Source organism: Anolis carolinensis, chromosome 4 (genome assembly GCF_035594765.1).
Source record: "Anolis carolinensis isolate JA03-04 chromosome 4, rAnoCar3.1.pri, whole genome shotgun sequence".
Lineage (NCBI taxonomy): Eukaryota > Metazoa > Chordata > Lepidosauria > Squamata > Dactyloidae > Anolis > Anolis carolinensis.
Window position 1 is genome coordinate 250,022,680 of NC_085844.1, and position 17,060 is coordinate 250,039,739.

The 17,060-nt window shown below is 42.5% G+C and overlaps 1 protein-coding gene across 2 annotated transcripts in view; it reads left to right on the forward strand.

Annotated features, from left to right (window-relative positions):
• The first annotated feature begins 6,086 nt into the window (after positions 1-6,086).
• tm9sf4 (transmembrane 9 superfamily member 4) overlaps positions 6,087-17,060 on the forward strand; it is a 33,967-nt gene continuing 22,993 nt past the window's right edge. The window contains exons 1-2 of one of the 2 annotated variants that reach the window (XM_062979174.1): positions 6,087-6,161; positions 14,898-15,014. In XM_062979174.1, the coding sequence (XP_062835244.1) occupies positions 6,141-6,161; positions 14,898-15,014 (138 nt within the window). In that variant the 5' untranslated portion in view covers positions 6,087-6,140. Of the gene's footprint in view, positions 6,162-8,917; positions 9,015-14,897; positions 15,015-17,060 lie in introns of those variants that run through there. The other variant, XM_062979173.1, reaches the window with a different exon arrangement.

The window sequence follows — 17,060 nt, forward strand, 5'->3', positions numbered from 1 at the left end:
GATGACCCAAAATGCAGACTGTGCAAGGAAACTGACAAAACCATTGATCATATCCTCAGCTGCTGTAAGAAAATTGCACAGACAGACTACAAACAGAGGCACAACTATGTGGCCCAAATGATTCATTGGAACTTATGCCTCAAGTACCACCTCCCAGCAGCAAAGAACTGGTGGGATCACAAACCTGCAAAAGTATTGGAAAATGAGCACACAAAGATACTGTGGGACTTCCGAATCCAGACTGACAAAGTCCTGGAACACAACACACCAGACATCACAGTTGTGGAAAAGAAAAAGGTTTGGATCATTGATGTCGCCATCCCAGGGGACAGTCGCATTGACGAAAAACAACAGGAAAAACTCAGCCGCTATCAGAACCTCAAGATTGAACTTCAAAGACTCTGGCAGAAACCAGTACAGGTGGTCCCAGTGGTGGTTGGCACATCAATCGTGCCAAAAGATCTCAGCCGGCATTTGGAAACAATAGGCATTGAAAAAATCACGATCTGCCAACTGCAAAAGGCCACCCTACTGGGATCTGCGCGCATCATCCAAAAATACATCACACAGTCCTAGACACTTGGGAAGTGTTCGACTTGTGATTTTGTGAAACGAAATTCAGCATATCTATTCTGTTTGCTGTGTCATACAATAATAATAATAATAACTTTATTTATACCCCGCCACCATCTCTCCGCAAGGACTTGGAGCGGCTTACATGGGGCGAAGTCCAACCAACACAATTAAGCAGAGAAACAACAACGTATATACAATTCACAGTATAAAAAATAAAAACAACAATACAATATAAAATAGGAGTATTATAAGAGTTAATAATATCAGTCAACCACCAGGCACAATTCTGTCGACTATATAGGTGGAGACACTGAAGCAGCTATGCAAAAATAAAATGATAAGTTAATGTGCATAGATAATAAGGACTCAATAAAATACAGGGTAGGGGTATATTACAAGAAGGAACCAAATTCCCTCTGAACTTTCCCCATACCAATATCATGCATCAGAGACTATGGCTTGTCTTACAGATTGACAGCAGTTTATTTTATAACTTTGTTTTATATTAAAAGTTTATTTCTATCCCACCCTATCTCCCCGTGGGGACTCAGGGAAATTATAAACTACTGTCAATGTTAACACTGTTCATGAAAACAAGCATGCTTCATAAAGCAATGGTTAGATGTTGCCTTGTTTCATTATTGGCAGATAAAATTAAACAGTTTTTTTATGACAATGTTCTATTTTATCTAACATGGATGATGATGTTGATGATAATAAGAATAATAATATGTATTATTATAATATCCTGCTCTTTCTCTCTTAGACTCAAACATCCAAACTTTTTGTAGCTACATCAGAAAAGATGCAAGGGAGACATTATCTTGATCTTGTAACACTAAACCAGGCATGGGCAAACTTCGGCCCTCCCTCCAGGTGTTTTGGACTTTAACTCCCACAGTTCCTAACAGCCTACCAGTTGTTAGGAATTGTGAGAGTTGAATCCCAAAACACCTGAGGGAGACCCGAAGTTTGCCCATGCCTGCACTGAACTATAGTTCAGCATTTTACCCTAACCAACCTATTAAGTTCAGTGCAGATATACTCGGTCAGTACTCGAAGTGTGCTCCGAGGAGGCCTTCCTTGTCACTCAGATCCTTTTCCCCTTGCCTTGCTTGCTTCTAAAACCCTATTTACCTCCCACCACTTAGGAGGTGTTTTGATTGTGCTTTCTTGCAGGGCAGAAGGGAGTTGAAATGAATGGCCCTTGATGGTTATCAGTATGTACGAGTGGGATGCTAGACTTGTCCTGTTCAAATATTAGAGAAAAACAATACCTGATATTTTAATCCTAAAAAAATACCCTGGATTAATAGCACGAGAAAAACCGCAAAAGCATCATAAGTTTAACTCGCGATAGCACAGCGGGTTAAACCGCTAGCTGCAGGAAATTTGCTGACCGGAGAATTGGCAGATCGAAGCCGCAGGCTGGAGTAAGTTCCCTGGCTGTCAGCCCTAGCTTCTGCCAACCTAGCAGTTCAAAAGTATGCAATGTGAGTAGATCAATAGGTACCACCTCGGCAGGAACGATAAAAAGGCACCCTGTGCAGATATGCTGGCAATACAATCAAAGATGTCTACGGACAACAAGCTCCTCGGCATGGAAAATGGAACAAGAGCACCTCCCAATGGTCGGAGTTGAGCATCACCTCCAAACACCGGAGATGAAAGAGGAGGCCTTACCTTTGTGTGTTGTATGTCGTGGTTGTTCATTGTTTAAAAAGGCATTGAATGTTTGCCTTATATATGTATTCTGTAATCCACTCTGAGTCCCTATGGAGAGATAAAGCGGAATATAAAGGAAGTGTATTAATAATAATAATAATAATAATAATAACTATTTATATTCCACCCAATCTCCCCAAGGGGATTCGCGGCAGATCACAGTACACATAAATGGCAAACATTCAATGCCATTTGGAGACAGGACAGAAAAGAATAAGACAGACAGAAGGAGGTGTGTACTGTAGTCTTGAAGTCCAGTTTTTTGGTGCCCTGAAGGTTGACGTTGTGCTCAGATTCAGTCACGGGGGGTTCTCTATGACAAAGATCCACCAGACTTCCTCCTTCCACCTTCCTCTTGGTCACCTCATTTTCTGGTTTTGTTATTTATGGCTGGGCTGTAGTGTTGTAGATGAAGGGAGAGATAACGCAAGAGAGATCCTTCTGAGAGGCCAAAAAGTCCGGTTTATTATTTCAGCTGAGTCCCTGGAAGCGGAATCTCTTCCAAAAAGCAAACCAGAGAGACAATCAAGGCGTTGACTTGCCTTTTATACATTTTCAGACAAAGAACATGCTTCTACATACATCTCGTCATTAGTACGTCACTTCACATGCTTACATACATGGACATAAATATGCACCATCAGCATTTTCCTATCTAAGTACTCTTAAAAGCGTATAGCTTTTATAGTCACAGACACCACGGATCAGCGATAGTAGATTAATCATGGCCCCTTGTCAAAAGGGAGGGGGAGAAGTCAGCTCTCCTTCCATTAAGCTGTGCTAGGAACCAATTCACACTGGAATGTATAGATAACTGGGCCCCCTTCTCCTCCCTGTCCTGTCAGCTTGTGCATCCCTAAAATCTAACACAGAGAGAGTCTGATTTTTCTGTATTTCACTGCTTCTAATGTGCATACAATATATGTCTAAAAATCCATATTTTTCAGTTCCTCATCAGTAGCACAGCTGGTAAATCACCAGCAGTAATAAGATCTACCAATCAAAAGGTGTCCAGTTCAAAGCCTGGTCGGGGTGAGCACTCGACCGTCAAGCCCAGCTCACTGTTTACCTAAGCCGTTCAAAAACAGCTTATAAACTGGAAATAGAGAAATTGGGTACCGCAAATTGCGGGGGAGGTATTTTACGACACCATTTAAAATTATTATTATTATTTGATACACAAGATTAGTATTATTTATTTATTTATTTACATTACTTTTACCCCGCCTCTCTCTCCTAGGAGACTCAAAGCGGCTTACAGTAAATAGGCAAAAATTCAATGCCTAAAAACAATGTAAAAACAACAGTTCATATAAAACAGATACCATTACAAAATAAAAACACATTATATAAAAATTTTAAGAATGTCCAAGACTAAAATCCATTCATCCAGAATCCTCAAGTCTTTGTACAGATCATGTAAAGTCCATGTTCTCATTCATTAAAAGCTTGTGTACACAACCATGTCTTTAAGGCTTTCCTGAAGCCTAGGAGAGTTGGTATCTGCCGTATGTTGCTGGGGAGGGTGTTCCACAGCCGAGGAGCCACCACCAAGAAGGCCCTGTCCCTCGTTCCCACCAGCCTTACCTGCGAGGCTGGTGGGACCGAGAGCAGGGCCTCCCCCGATGATCTAAGAGTTCTAGAAGGCTCATAGGGGGAGATACGTTCGGACAGGTAAGATGGGCCAGAACCATTTAGGGCTTTGTAGGTCAAAACCAGCACTTTGAATTGGGCTCGGTAGCATATCGGCAGCCAGTGGAGCTGACTCAACATGGGAGTACTACGCTCCCTGTAAGCCACTCCTGTTATTAGTCTGGCTGCCGCCCGTTGTACTAGTTGGAGCTTCCGGGCCGTCTTCAAAGGCAGCCCCACGTAGAGCGCGTTGCAGTAGTCCAAACGAGCTGTAACCAGAGCGTGGACCACCGTGGCCAAGTCAGACCTCCCAAGGTACGGGCGCAGCTGGCGCACAAGGCGGAGTAGTGCGAAGGCTCCCCTGGCCACCGCCGAGACCTGGTGCTCCAGGCTCAGCGATGAGTCCAGGATCACCCCCAGACTGCGAACCTGTGTCTTCAGGGGGAGTGCGACCCCATCCAACACAGGCTGTAACCCTATACCCTGTTCAGCCCTGCGACTGACCAGGAGGACCTCTGTCTTGTCTGGATTCTGTTTCAATTTGTTCACCCTCATCCAGTCCGATACAGCGGCCAGACACCGGTTCAGGACCTGGACAGCCTCCTTAGTGACAGGTGGGAAGGAGTGACAGAGCTGGACATCATCTGCGTGCAGATGACACCGCACCCCGAAACTCCGGATGATCTCTCCCAGCGGCTTCATGTAGATGTTGAACAACATGGGGGACAGTATTGAACCCTGCGGGACCCCACAAATCAACAGTTGTGGGGCCGAGCAGGCGTCCCCCGATGACACCATCTGGGAACGACCCTCCAGGAAGGACCGAAGCCACTGCAAAACAGTACCCCCGAGACCCATGCTGGCAAGGCGCCCCAGAAGAATACCATGATTGACAGTATCGAAGGCCGCTGAGAGGTCCAGTAGAACCAGCAGGGACACACTCCCCTTGTCCAGCTCGCGGCGTAGATCATTGACTAAGGAGACAAAAGCTGTCTCGGTACCATGCCCCGGCCTGAAGCCAGACTGTGCCGGAGTACACAGCAAACAAGGTCACTATGCTAGCTGTTGTATTGGCTCACACGTCGGACACTTCCCACATTTGTGCAATCAATACAAAAATAAGCCTATAAATAAGCGGCTGGGGGGGGGGGGGGGAAGGAAAGGGCCTGAGGCCGTTAGGAATGCTGGGAATTGAAGTCCAAAACACCTGGAGGGCCCAAGTTTGCCCATGCCTGGGTCATATATATATATATATATATACACTAGCTGTGCCCGGCCACGCGTTGCTGTGGCAAAGTATGGTGGTATGGGAAATAAAGTATTGAATTGGTGGTAGTTAAGGTAAAGGGTAAAGGTTTTCTCCTGACATTAAGCCCAGTTGTGTCTGACTGCACACTGAAGTGGATTATATGGCAGTGTGAAGTCAAGATAATCCAGTTCAAAGCTGATAAGATTAGATTATAAATGGGTTATACAGCTGTGTGGAAGGGCCTTGATTCTACACTGCCATATAATCCAGTTCAAATCTGATAATCTGTATTTTATAGGTCTAAGTGAGGTCTAACTCTGCCTGTCCCTGGACTGAGTGGGTTGCTAGGAGACCAAATGGGCGGAGCTTAGCCTTCTAACTGGCAGCAATTGGAATAAAAACAATTATTCCTCTCCCTCTAATTAGGACTTTATTTTTATTTTCTTTTTGTTGTATGAACGTAGAGGCATGGATGAGGGGTTGTGCTGCCAAGTTTAGTGTTTCTGGGATGTGTAGTTTTGTTGTTTTGTCCTAGGCCGAAATTTCATTACCCTTTTATATATATAGATATATACCGAGGCTGAGGCTTCTGGGAGTTGAAGTCCAGCCGACTTGGAGGCCTAGCATTAGAGGCCCAGGAGCGCTCTCCCTCTTCTCCTCTTGTATTAGACCCATTTGGACCTCCGTAGCCCCCAAGCCTTAAAAAAATGGCCGCTGAAGTCTACTTTCTGCCAATACCTAAGATGGAGAATACGGCTTCCTCTCTTCTTTTTCATGGCCATGCTATTACCAGAGGCAAAAATGGCCGCGGAGCTCTATTTCTTGCCAATAGCAAAGATGGCGAAGGCGGAAAAAAGCTTCTCCTCGCCCTCCCGTCGCCGTCTCCATGGCGACGGGGTCCGCCCGGGCCAATGGCGAGTCGCTTCCGCCGACGTCACGGCCGACACGTGGATCCAAGATGGCGGCCCCGGGGGTGCTGGTGAGTGAGTGCGGCTCCTCGCGTGTCAATGGTTCTCTCCTAAGAAGAAGGCTTCGAATCCTAGTGTGGGAAGGGACCCCCAAAGGGCATCTAGTCCGGCCCCCTTCTGCCAGGCAAAGAGGCACAATCCAAGCCCTCCCGACAGAGGGCCATCCAGACATTCCTTCAAGACCTCCAGAGAAGGAAGGAGGCTCCACTATTTTCTGAAGGAATGGTAGAGGTTCTTTCAAGGGATGCCACCTTCAACCCCCCTTCTGGCACTATCAAAGCCTACCCAGCAGATGGCCATCCCGTCTTTGTCCCACCACACTCCCAGACTGTCTATATTTCAATGTGTTGTCGATGGCTTTCATGGCCGGAATCACTGGGTTGCTGTGAGTTTTCCGGGCTGTCTGGCCATGTTCCAGAAGCACTCTCTCCTGACATTTCGCCCACATCTATGGCAGGCATCCTCAGAGGTTGTGAGGTATATTGGGAACTAGGTAAGTGAGGTTTACATATATGTGGGGTCCAGTGTGGGAGAAAGAACTCTTGTTTGTTGGAGGCAAGTGTGAATGTCGCAACTAGCCACCTTGATTAGCATTGAAAAGCCTTGCAGCTTCAAAGCCTGGCTGACTCCTGCCTGGGACATCCTTTGTTGGGAGGTGTTAGCTGGCCCTGATTGTTTCATGTCTGGAATTCCCCTGTTTTCAGAGTATTGTTCCTTATTTACTGTCCTGATTTTTGAGTTTTTTTAAAGTACTGGTATCAAGTACAGTAGAGTCTCACTTATCCAACACTCGCTTATCCAATGTTCTGGATTATCCAACACATTTTTGTAGTCAATGTTTTCAATACATTGTGATATTTTGGTGCTAAATTCGTAAATACAGTAATTACTACATAGCATTACTACGTATTGAACTACTTTTTCTGTCAGATTTGTTGTATAACATGAGATTTTTCTGCTTAATTTGTAAAATCATAACCTAATTTGATGTTTAACAGGCTTTTCCTTAATCACTCCTTATTATCCAACATATTCGCTTATCCAACGTTCTGCCTGTCCATTTATGTTGGATAAGTGAGACTCTACTGTAATATCAAAGGCACTGCAGACTAACTCCACTAGAGAAGTCAGTCATACCAGAGCACTTGTTGAACCAACCAGGACACAGCATTTGATTGAAGAACATAGATATGATAGACCTCTCTAACAAACGTCATGTCAGACTACACAAAGAAGCCATTGAAAAATCCACAAGCATGTGGACAATTTCAACAGAAATGAGGAAACCATGAAAATGAACAAAATCTGGCTACCAGTATTTAAAAAGTCTAAAATCAGGACTATAAATAAAGCACAACCCTCAGAAAACAATGGAATTCCAGACAACAACAACAATAATAATAATTATAATAATACTTTATTTATACCCCACCACCATCTCCCCAACGGGGACTCGGGGCGGCTTACATGGGGCCATGCCCAGAACAATACAATATAACAGCATATAAAAGAACAACACATCACAACACAGTGAACAATACAATAAATAATAATATACATTACAATGCAAAATCAAGGAAACAATAAAAACAAGGGCAGGCCACATGAACATTAAGTTAAAACTTGGGGTGAGAAAAACATAAGAATAAAACCACAAAGAACAGATAAGATAAATGGCGCAGTCTAGAGGATAGATATTAGAAGGGAGCAACGGAAAAGAAATATAAAGTAGTTACTCCAAAAGCACAACGGAAGAGCCATGTTTTCAAGTCTTTCTTGAAGGCTACTAATGTGGGGCCAGCTAATCCCCTCCCAACAAATTATTCCCCCAGGCAGAAAGCAGCCAGGCTTTGAAGCTACAAGGCTATTCAATGCTAATCAGGGTGATTAATTGCAACATTTACACTCACCTCCAACAGACAAGAGTTATTTCTCCCACTCCGGACCTTCCACAGATATATAAACCCTACTTACCTAGTTTCCAACAGACCTCACAGTCTCTGAGGATACCTGTCATAGATGTGGCGAAACATCAGGAGAGAATGCTTCTGGAACATGGCCATACAGCCCGGAAAACTCAAAGCAACCCAGTCTATATTCCATTACATCAGGCATGGCCTTCGCTGCAGGTGTTTTGGACTTCAACTCCCACAATTCCTAACAGCTGCTAGGGACTGGAGACCATGAGTCTCTATGAGGAGCGTCTTGGTATGTTTAACCTGCAAAAGAGAAGGCTGAGAGGAGACATGAGAGCCATGTATAAATATATGAAAGGATGTTCTAAGGAACAGGGAGAAGGCTTGTTTTCTGCTGCCCTGGAAACTAGGACTTAAAGGAGCCATAGGTTCAAATCACAGGAGACAGGATTCCACTTGAACATGAGGAAGCACTTTCTGAATGTGAGAGAGCTGTTCAACAGTGGAACTCTCTGCTTCGGAGTGTGCTGGAAGCTCCTTCCTTGGAGACTTTTAAACAGAAGCTGGGTGGCTTGGGTGCTTTGGTTGTGCTTTTCCTGCATGGCAGAGGGGTGGACTAGGTCACCCATGTGGTCTCTTCCAACTCTGTTTATCTATCATTCTATGAAAGGAGATTCCACCTTAACATTAGGAAAAACTTCCTGATAGTAACACCTGTTCCAAGGAAAGAATACACTTCCTGGAAGTCCATTGGAGCCTATGACTCTTGGGAGTTTTAAGCAGAGGCTTGATGGCCATCTGCTGGGAAGGTTTTGATTGTGTCTTCCTGCCTGGAAGAAGGATTGGGCTGGATGGACCTTGTGTCTCTTCTCACTTTGTGGAATTATGACTGAAGGGGTGGAAGTGTCCATGGCCACCCTTCCATGTGTTCCATGGCCATGTGTTCAGGTCTGTGCCTCCATGTAGCAGGGTTTTCCCAATACAAACTGGACGGGGCTCCTGGGGCTTTGATGATCCCTCTGAAGAGTGAATTTCAGCAAATGTTACTTCTTTCCAGGCTGCTTGACATGCAACGCTTCGTGAAATCCCCCTCTTTTACCCTTATTGGTCTAGTAGTTGCTTTAAGTCTTGGAAAGAAGCATTGCCAGGTGTGCAAAGTAGGGAAGGCTCCTGTTTCTTTAATGTTTGGACAGGATAGAGGATTTCAGCTTGCCATTGCTTGTTACTTGCCTGATGAATGACTCCTGCTGAATCCTGTCTTGTTTTGTGTTTTGATAACAGCTGTCTCCAGACCCTTCTACACTACCATGTAAAATCCAGATTATATGCTTTGAACTGGATTATATAGCAGTGTACACTCATATAATCATATTCAAAGCAGATCATGCGAATTTTCTGCTTTGACAGTCTGGATCATATGGCAGTGTAGAAGAGGCCTCCATGATTTTTGTCAACCCCATGAATGAGAGGCCTCTTGCAAACCCAGGGCTGTGTGGCTTCCTTGGTCGAGTCCATCCATTTGGATTGCAGTCTTTCAGTTTCCTTACTTCCTTCTACTTTTTGTTCTTGTTCATTTTTCAAGTTGGCTTTTGTTTATGCTGACCCTATGAAGGCAAGACCTCCAAGGCAACCTGTCACTAACAGCAAATTCAGGGCAAAAGCTATGGCTTCCTTGATTTGAGTCCATCCATCTGGAATGCAGTCGAAGTAGGACAGCCTCAGTTTCATCCTCTTGGCTTTCGGGCTTTTTCATGCAAATACAGTAAAGTCTCACTCATCCAACACTCACTTATTCAACGTTCTGGATTATCCAACGCATTTTTGTAGTCAATGTTTTCAATACATCGTGATATTTTGGTGCTAAATTCATAAATACAGTAATTACTACATAGCATTACTGCATATTTAACTACTTTTTCTGTCAAATTTGTTGTATAACATGATGTTTTGGTGCTTAATTTGTAAAATCATAACCTAAATTGATATTTAATAGGCTTCTCCTTAATCCCTCCTTATTATCCAACATATTCGCTTATCCAACGTTCTGCTGGCCCATTTATGTTGGATAAGTGAGACTCTACTGTAAGTTTTTTTATTTTGTTTTCAAGAAAAGAGGGGAAAACCCTCAAATAAACTATTTAAAAAGGGAAAAATATGGAAATATGAGAAACATAACAGAATATAGTATGCAAGTTGCGGAGTCATGTTAGTTAAATAGTTCTACACATGAGTCAATTGTATCATCAAAAGAGGGAGGGAGTATCTTTATACATATTCTTTAGTATAGGGAGGAAGTGAAACAAAAGAAAAAAAGTTCCAACGATGACATCTTCTCTAACAAGAGGAACAGATTGTCTTTCAGGATCCACATTGATTTGTTTCATCTTATATTGTCCCTTCTTCTCTTCTCTTCTCTTCCAACTCTGCATAATATTCCTTCTCCTTATTTTATCCATTAACTAATTTCTACCCTTGATGGCAGTCAACTATCTACATATCTCCAGTTAGTAGAGTAGTAATATACATGGAAATATTTATTTTAATTATCATTCACATAGGGTCTATTCATAATAAATCTTCTTATATATATACATCTATAGTATTGCCCTTCTTGAAGTTATACACTTTTCTGCTTTAACTCATGCTTGATCCAGAACTGATTTATTTCTCTTTTTCATAGTCCACAATATCCACAGGACTCTTCTCCAGCACCAATTCCGGATTATTTGAGTTTCCTCCTATTGGCTTCTTTCACTGGCCAGCTTTCACAGCCAGTTATCGAAATAAGGACTGCGTCATCCATGATGATACCTTTACACTTCAGGATCATGTCCAGTACCTTTGTAATGGCCTTTCTAAGCCTTAGGATGGATCTCCATTACCATATGAATTTGTGTTTTAGCAGTGTTGTTATCTGCCTTGAGCAGTGACGAGAGGCAGGCAAGAAATAATAATAATAATAATAATAATAATAATAATAATAATAATAATAATAATAATAATGCAATTGCAAGCTGCTTTATATCGCAGTGTAGATCCAATCCAATCTTGGTCCTTTCTGATGTCTTTGACTGCAGTGTCCACTCTTGAAGTATTGCAAGATTTTTGTTGTATTCTATCTAACCATTAAAGTATAGAGCCCTCTCCAGTTTTCCACCTGTCAATTCTGCTCAGAAGGAAACATCAAACTATAAACAGAATGATGATGGGAGTTAACATCCCAAGCAAAATTTGCCTCTGCTGGTTCTGCTTACATTCAAAACTATCCATCTAGCCTAAAAGAGACAGCAAGTATTGTATTGTGTTTCCAAACTTTTGTAGATTGTAAAGACTCCATTTCACTCCTCTAAAGTCTACGATCTTTCTTGTTGTCTCTGCTTCATGCTTTTTGTAACAGGTTTGATTGTGATTTCTTCAGGGTGGCTGCATTCCTAGTATGCATGGCAGTGCTTATTTTGCAAAATGAGATTTGTTCAGCTAGGATAATTCTGCGCCTTGGAAGACGTTACAGGGTTTGAGGTTTCCCAATGTGCCCAGACAGCTGTGCTTACAGGAAGTTGTTTGGGATGTTCCTGGATGCTATTTCTGTTCTGAGGGAAACCACTTGTTGATTTTTCACTAAAGTCTTGTCTGCCTTGGTTTATGTTGCATAACCTGAGACAAAGGCTTGTGTCCTTTGTAAACTGTGTGTGTAGAAGCCCAGTCTCTTTTCTAGCAGAGGAAATATCTTTTCTTTCTGAATATCAGGTCCCTTCCACACAGCTGTATAAAATCCACATTGAATTGGATTATATGGCAGTGTGGACTCAGATAACCCAATTCAAAGCATATTTTGTGGATTATCTTCCTTGATATTCTGGGTTATATGGCAGTGTGGACTCAGATAACCCAATTCAAAGCATATTTTGTGGATTATCTTCCTTGATATTCTGGGTTATATGGCTGTATGGAAGGGCCCTCAGTCACAAGAAGCACTGCTTAATACATGCGCTAAAAGGTTGATGATTTGTGAGAATCCACAGCTTTGAAATTGTTATTTTATGTGCGTGTATACGCACACACACACATATTAGTCCTAGAGTCAAGGTAATAGAGTATTTGCTGTCAAAGTAATTGGCATTTTGTGCTCACAAGTAAGAAAGATGGCAGAAAAGTGGTGGGGAAAGGAAAGGAAGGAAGGGAAGAGGAAGGAAATTATGAAACAAAAGAAAACAGAGAGGGAAGAAGTGAGGAAGGGAAGAAATAAAAAGAAAGGCAGAGAAATGAAGGGAGGAAGAAAAAGGAAAGTGGGAAAGGTTTGAGTGGCAGGAAGGAATGACAGAAAAAGGAGAAAGTAGCCAAGAAAGAAGGCTGGAGGAGTAAAAAAGAAAGAGAAAGGAAAGAAAGAAAATTTGCTGTTGATAGGATTGGCATTTTGAGCTCACATGATCATTTCAAGGCTGCACCCACATGGCAAACAGGTCTGTGTCACCTTCTCAAGGTTCCTTTTCCCCATTCCTATTGACTTATGCAGTGTAATATGTCCACATTGTTAACTTTGACTTACAGTGACGCTGTGAATGAGCGACCTTCGAGTCAGCCTGTTCTGGCCAGCCCTGCTCAGATCTTAGAAACCCAGGCAGGGCAGCCTTCACTTCCTTGACTGAGTCTCTCCACCTGGAATGCAGTCCCTCTCTTCTGATGGCCTTCTTCCTTCCCAGGCATTATTGTTGACTTTTCTAATGAGTCATACTGTTTCACGTGCAAAGTCTCAGTTTAGCCCTCTTGACTTCTAGTGAGAATTCAGACTTTGACTTGATAAGCTGGAGGACCCCCTTCCAATCCAGGTTGAGTTTAGTGTCTTCCAATCAGAGATATTTCTATTATCCAGCAGACACACCCAGACATAGAAATGTTGGCATGGACAATTTCCACAGAGAGGATGTTATTGTGTACTTATGCAAGCCTTTCCTAGCCAGATTGCATGTTCATTTGGTTAGATCCGAGTTCAAAGTTTACTAACACCTTTGTATTTGTGGAGTGGGAAAGTATCCCTCTTCTCATGTTATTTCTCCCTCTACTACAATTCCTCCCCCTAAAAAAGTGGGTGTCTCTCTAGGACACATGTCCTTTGTCAACTCAGGTATACCTGTACTTCCATTTCTCCTGAATCTGTTATCAAATGAATGTGTTATCACAAGTTATTATATCTCTGTTCATGATTATATATGTGACTTCAAGGCACCTGTTAACTTGTGGTGACTCCATTAATTTCCTGGTTTTTTTTTTAAAGATAGGGAATACCTAGAGGTAGTTTTTGCCAGTTCCTTCCTCTTCATCTGGGACTCCATGGCAGTCCTGGGCTTGGGCAAGACTCTTCTTTTTGGACTGCCATTCCCAGAATCCTCTGACCAGTACTGGGAGTAAGTCCAAAAAGGGACCTTTCCCTTGAAATATAGCCTACAATGATTGAAATTCATTAGCAGACTCTTATCCAAGTACTAACTAAAGCTGACACTGCTTAGCATCCAAGAGTCGTAATTTGGTACCTTGATGGCATTTAAGCCACACGTCTGCCATTAGTCCATCTTCAGTTTTAAACAGAAGCTCTACAAGAAAGAGCATGAGGAGGATGTTGTCGGGGAGGCAGTATGTACTCATGTGTAAGTCAACATCTATGGGTTCAACTTATAGAATCCTAGAATTGTAAGAGATCACATGGCCCATCCAGTCCAATCCCCTTATGTCATGCAGGAAAAGCACGATCAAAGCACCCCTGACAGATGGCCATCCAGCTTCTGTTTAAAAGCCTCCAAGGAAGGAGTTCCCTCCATTTTAGACACTAGACCAGAGGTTCTCAAAATGTGGGTCCCCAGATGTTTTGGCCTTCAACTCCCAAAAATCCTAACAGCTGTTAAACTACCTGGGATTTCTGGGAGTTGTAGGCCAAAACACCTGAAAACCACTGCCCTAGACTCTTCTAGGGTAGCCTGGGATTGCATAATCTCTATAGTGCCCCATGCTTTCCTAAGCAAATCTTTCCCTAAGCCTATTAATGGTTACAACCTGGAAACAATGAGCCTCCGGTGGCCTAGGGGATAAAAGCCTCGTGACTTGAAGGTTGGGTTGCTGACCTGAAAGTTACCAGGTTCGAATCCCACCCGAGGAGATCGTGGATGAGCTCCCTCTATCAGCTCCAGCTCCATGCGGGGACTTGAGAGAAGCCTCCCACAAAGATGGTAAAACATCAAAAACATCCGGGCGTCCCCTGGGCAACGTCTTTGCAGATGGCCAATTCTCTCACTCCAGAAGCAACTCCGGTTGTTCCTGACGCAAAAACAAAAACATGGAAACGTCTTTTTGGGGATCGTCTCTTACTCTCCCAGTTTGAAATGAAAGGGAAGTCATTATTAGAAACAGAATTCTGGGCTTTGATTGAATCCAGCACAGAAAATGGAATTCTTAGCCTTGAACGATTTGGGTGTTTTTGCCATCTTAAATCTCCAGCAAAAGGGGGAGTTGCTTCGTGTTCCTATTTGACTTGTTTTTAAAAAATGAGGAAAAAAGTGAAAAACAAGGTTTTATTTCACATTATGGTTACCTTAGCTCAGGCATGGGCCGTCTTTGGCCCTCTAGGTGTTTTGGACTTCAACTCCCACAATTCCTAACAGCCTACCGGCTGTTAGGAATTGTGGGAGTTAAAGTCCAAAACACCTGGAGAGCCCAAGCTGGACCATGCTTGCTCTACAACCTTGCGGGTCAGTTGTGTGGTCAGTCTTTTCTAAATATAAACAAATCAGAAGAATCTATATGGTTTGGTTCCGGTGACCATCATCTGCTTTCTCTTTCCAGGTGAGGCTCACATTTCTGCTCCTCCCGCTGCTTTTCACATGCCATCGGGTGAGCGGCTTCTATGTGCCAGGGGTTGCACCCAGGAACTTCCACCAAAACACTCTTGTAGAAATCAAGGTAAGATGACATCTGGTTGTCCGAAAACACAGTGACCAAATAACCATGCTAACTACCGAAATCAAAATTCAATAGCAGTTGTGAAATGACTTTTGCTCAGGGCATACATTCCTAGACTCCCTGGGGATGCCTGAAACCACAGACAGTGCCAGTAAATTTTTTATGTACGTCTTGTGGTTGACCATATGTAATGGAAACCATGGAAAGCAAAACCACGGATGTCTAAGGAAGTTTCAACTGAGCTAAGATTTAAAGGGACACGTACAAGAAATGGGAAAACAGAATTGCAAAAGAGGAATTCAAGTGAATAGGCATCACATGTAGGGAGAAAGTTAGAAAAGTCACAGTACAGAACGGGTTCAGGCTTGCTAAAGAGGTTAAAAACCATCAAAATATATATTTTTGGTTATGTCTGTAGCAAAGGAAGGACAAGGAAATGGTAGGACCATTGCATACAGGGAATGGCAACATGCTGATGGGATATAAATAAGGCAGATAGAGAACTGGGCTCAACTTTGAAAGGGGAAATGCAGTTCAGAAGGGCTAAAGAGGCAGGACAGGAATATCTGGCTAATCTAAATGACTTCTCAATGAATATTTTCAGACTGCAATAGAGCATGGTAACGGAAACTATGGAACACAGACCTGCAGATAGGAGGGGGGCCCTTAATGCATATTTAAACAACTTGTTTGTTCTTATTTATTTACCATTTTTATACTTGCCCTTCTCACCCTGAGAGGGACTCAGAGCAGCCTTAAACATAGGCAACAATTAAGTACCATAAAAACAATATACAATTAAAATAAACTTTCTCTTCTAGTTTGACATATGTAGGTTTTCGCATGTTATAATATCCTCACCAATAAGCTTTTGAGATCAATTAGAGCCCACCAAATGAACCTGAGAGCTGAGTAATCATGTGAACAATGGAATTAACTATTATTTTTAGTGATAAAATGATTATTATGATGATTTAGCCATTTTAGGGTCTCATTTGGAAGAGAAGAAGTGAGATATAAATCTACTACTGTTAATAATAATCATCATCATCGTCATCCTAGTCTGGGAAATGATAGGTCTCTCTGTGAGAAAACTGGCTCGGAAAGTGCAGGGCCTCAAGGGCCATCAGGGGAGTCAGAAGTAGCAATAGCGATAAAGAATTGAGTGAAGAGCTGAGTGATAAGAAGAGTACCCCTGGGAACTCACCTTCAGCTACGGAGATCAACAAAAGTCTTCATTTACAAATAAGAGCCTAAACAGAGGGATTACATGGGAAAGTTGGGAAGGAAATTCACAGGAAACAGAATAATTTCATAGGTATCTATTAAACAAGTTTTTTGTCTTGAGGTCAGTTCAGGCAACGCTGCGTTAGATGGAGAAGCTAGGCCTGAGTTCTCTTGTTTATGGTTCAAGTCAAGCTTTGGTTTTGGATTTAAATAATGCTGGAAGTTTTCTACATTTCTGTTCACGTACTGCTGTTCAAGTTTTACTTGTTATACCTTCCTGATTGTGGACTTATGCTGTATCTGTGATCCCTGGCTGTTCCTGGACTTTGCCACCTCTGGAACTTTATGAGACATTTGGATTATAGTTTTGCTATCGCCTTTTGTTAAACCTTTTTGCATTATATATCTTCCTTTCTTATTCCTGATTTTTATATACTTTTTATATGTTTTTACAATAAACTGTGTGCTTATATTCCTGGACTCTTGTGTGGTGTGGTGGTCATAGGTGTTACCAGGCCTGGAGTGCAACATTTATGTCACAGCGACTGAACATGTAAACCTGGAACAGCTTCCAACAAACTCCTAATTCCATTTTTGGAGTAAACATAACCTAAGAGGCCTGATTTGCATTGACAGGTGGACAGGAAGGGCAGCATTTCTTGAGAAGTCTTTCTGACTACTACTGACTATGTTTTTTTGAGTTCCTACCCAAAAGTCATTCAGATTCAAGTTTCGTTTTTTTAAAAAGTTGTGCATTGAATTTCAATATGATCTTTGCACTGGCTAGGATTTTTTTTAATGATAAGGTTCCACAAAACA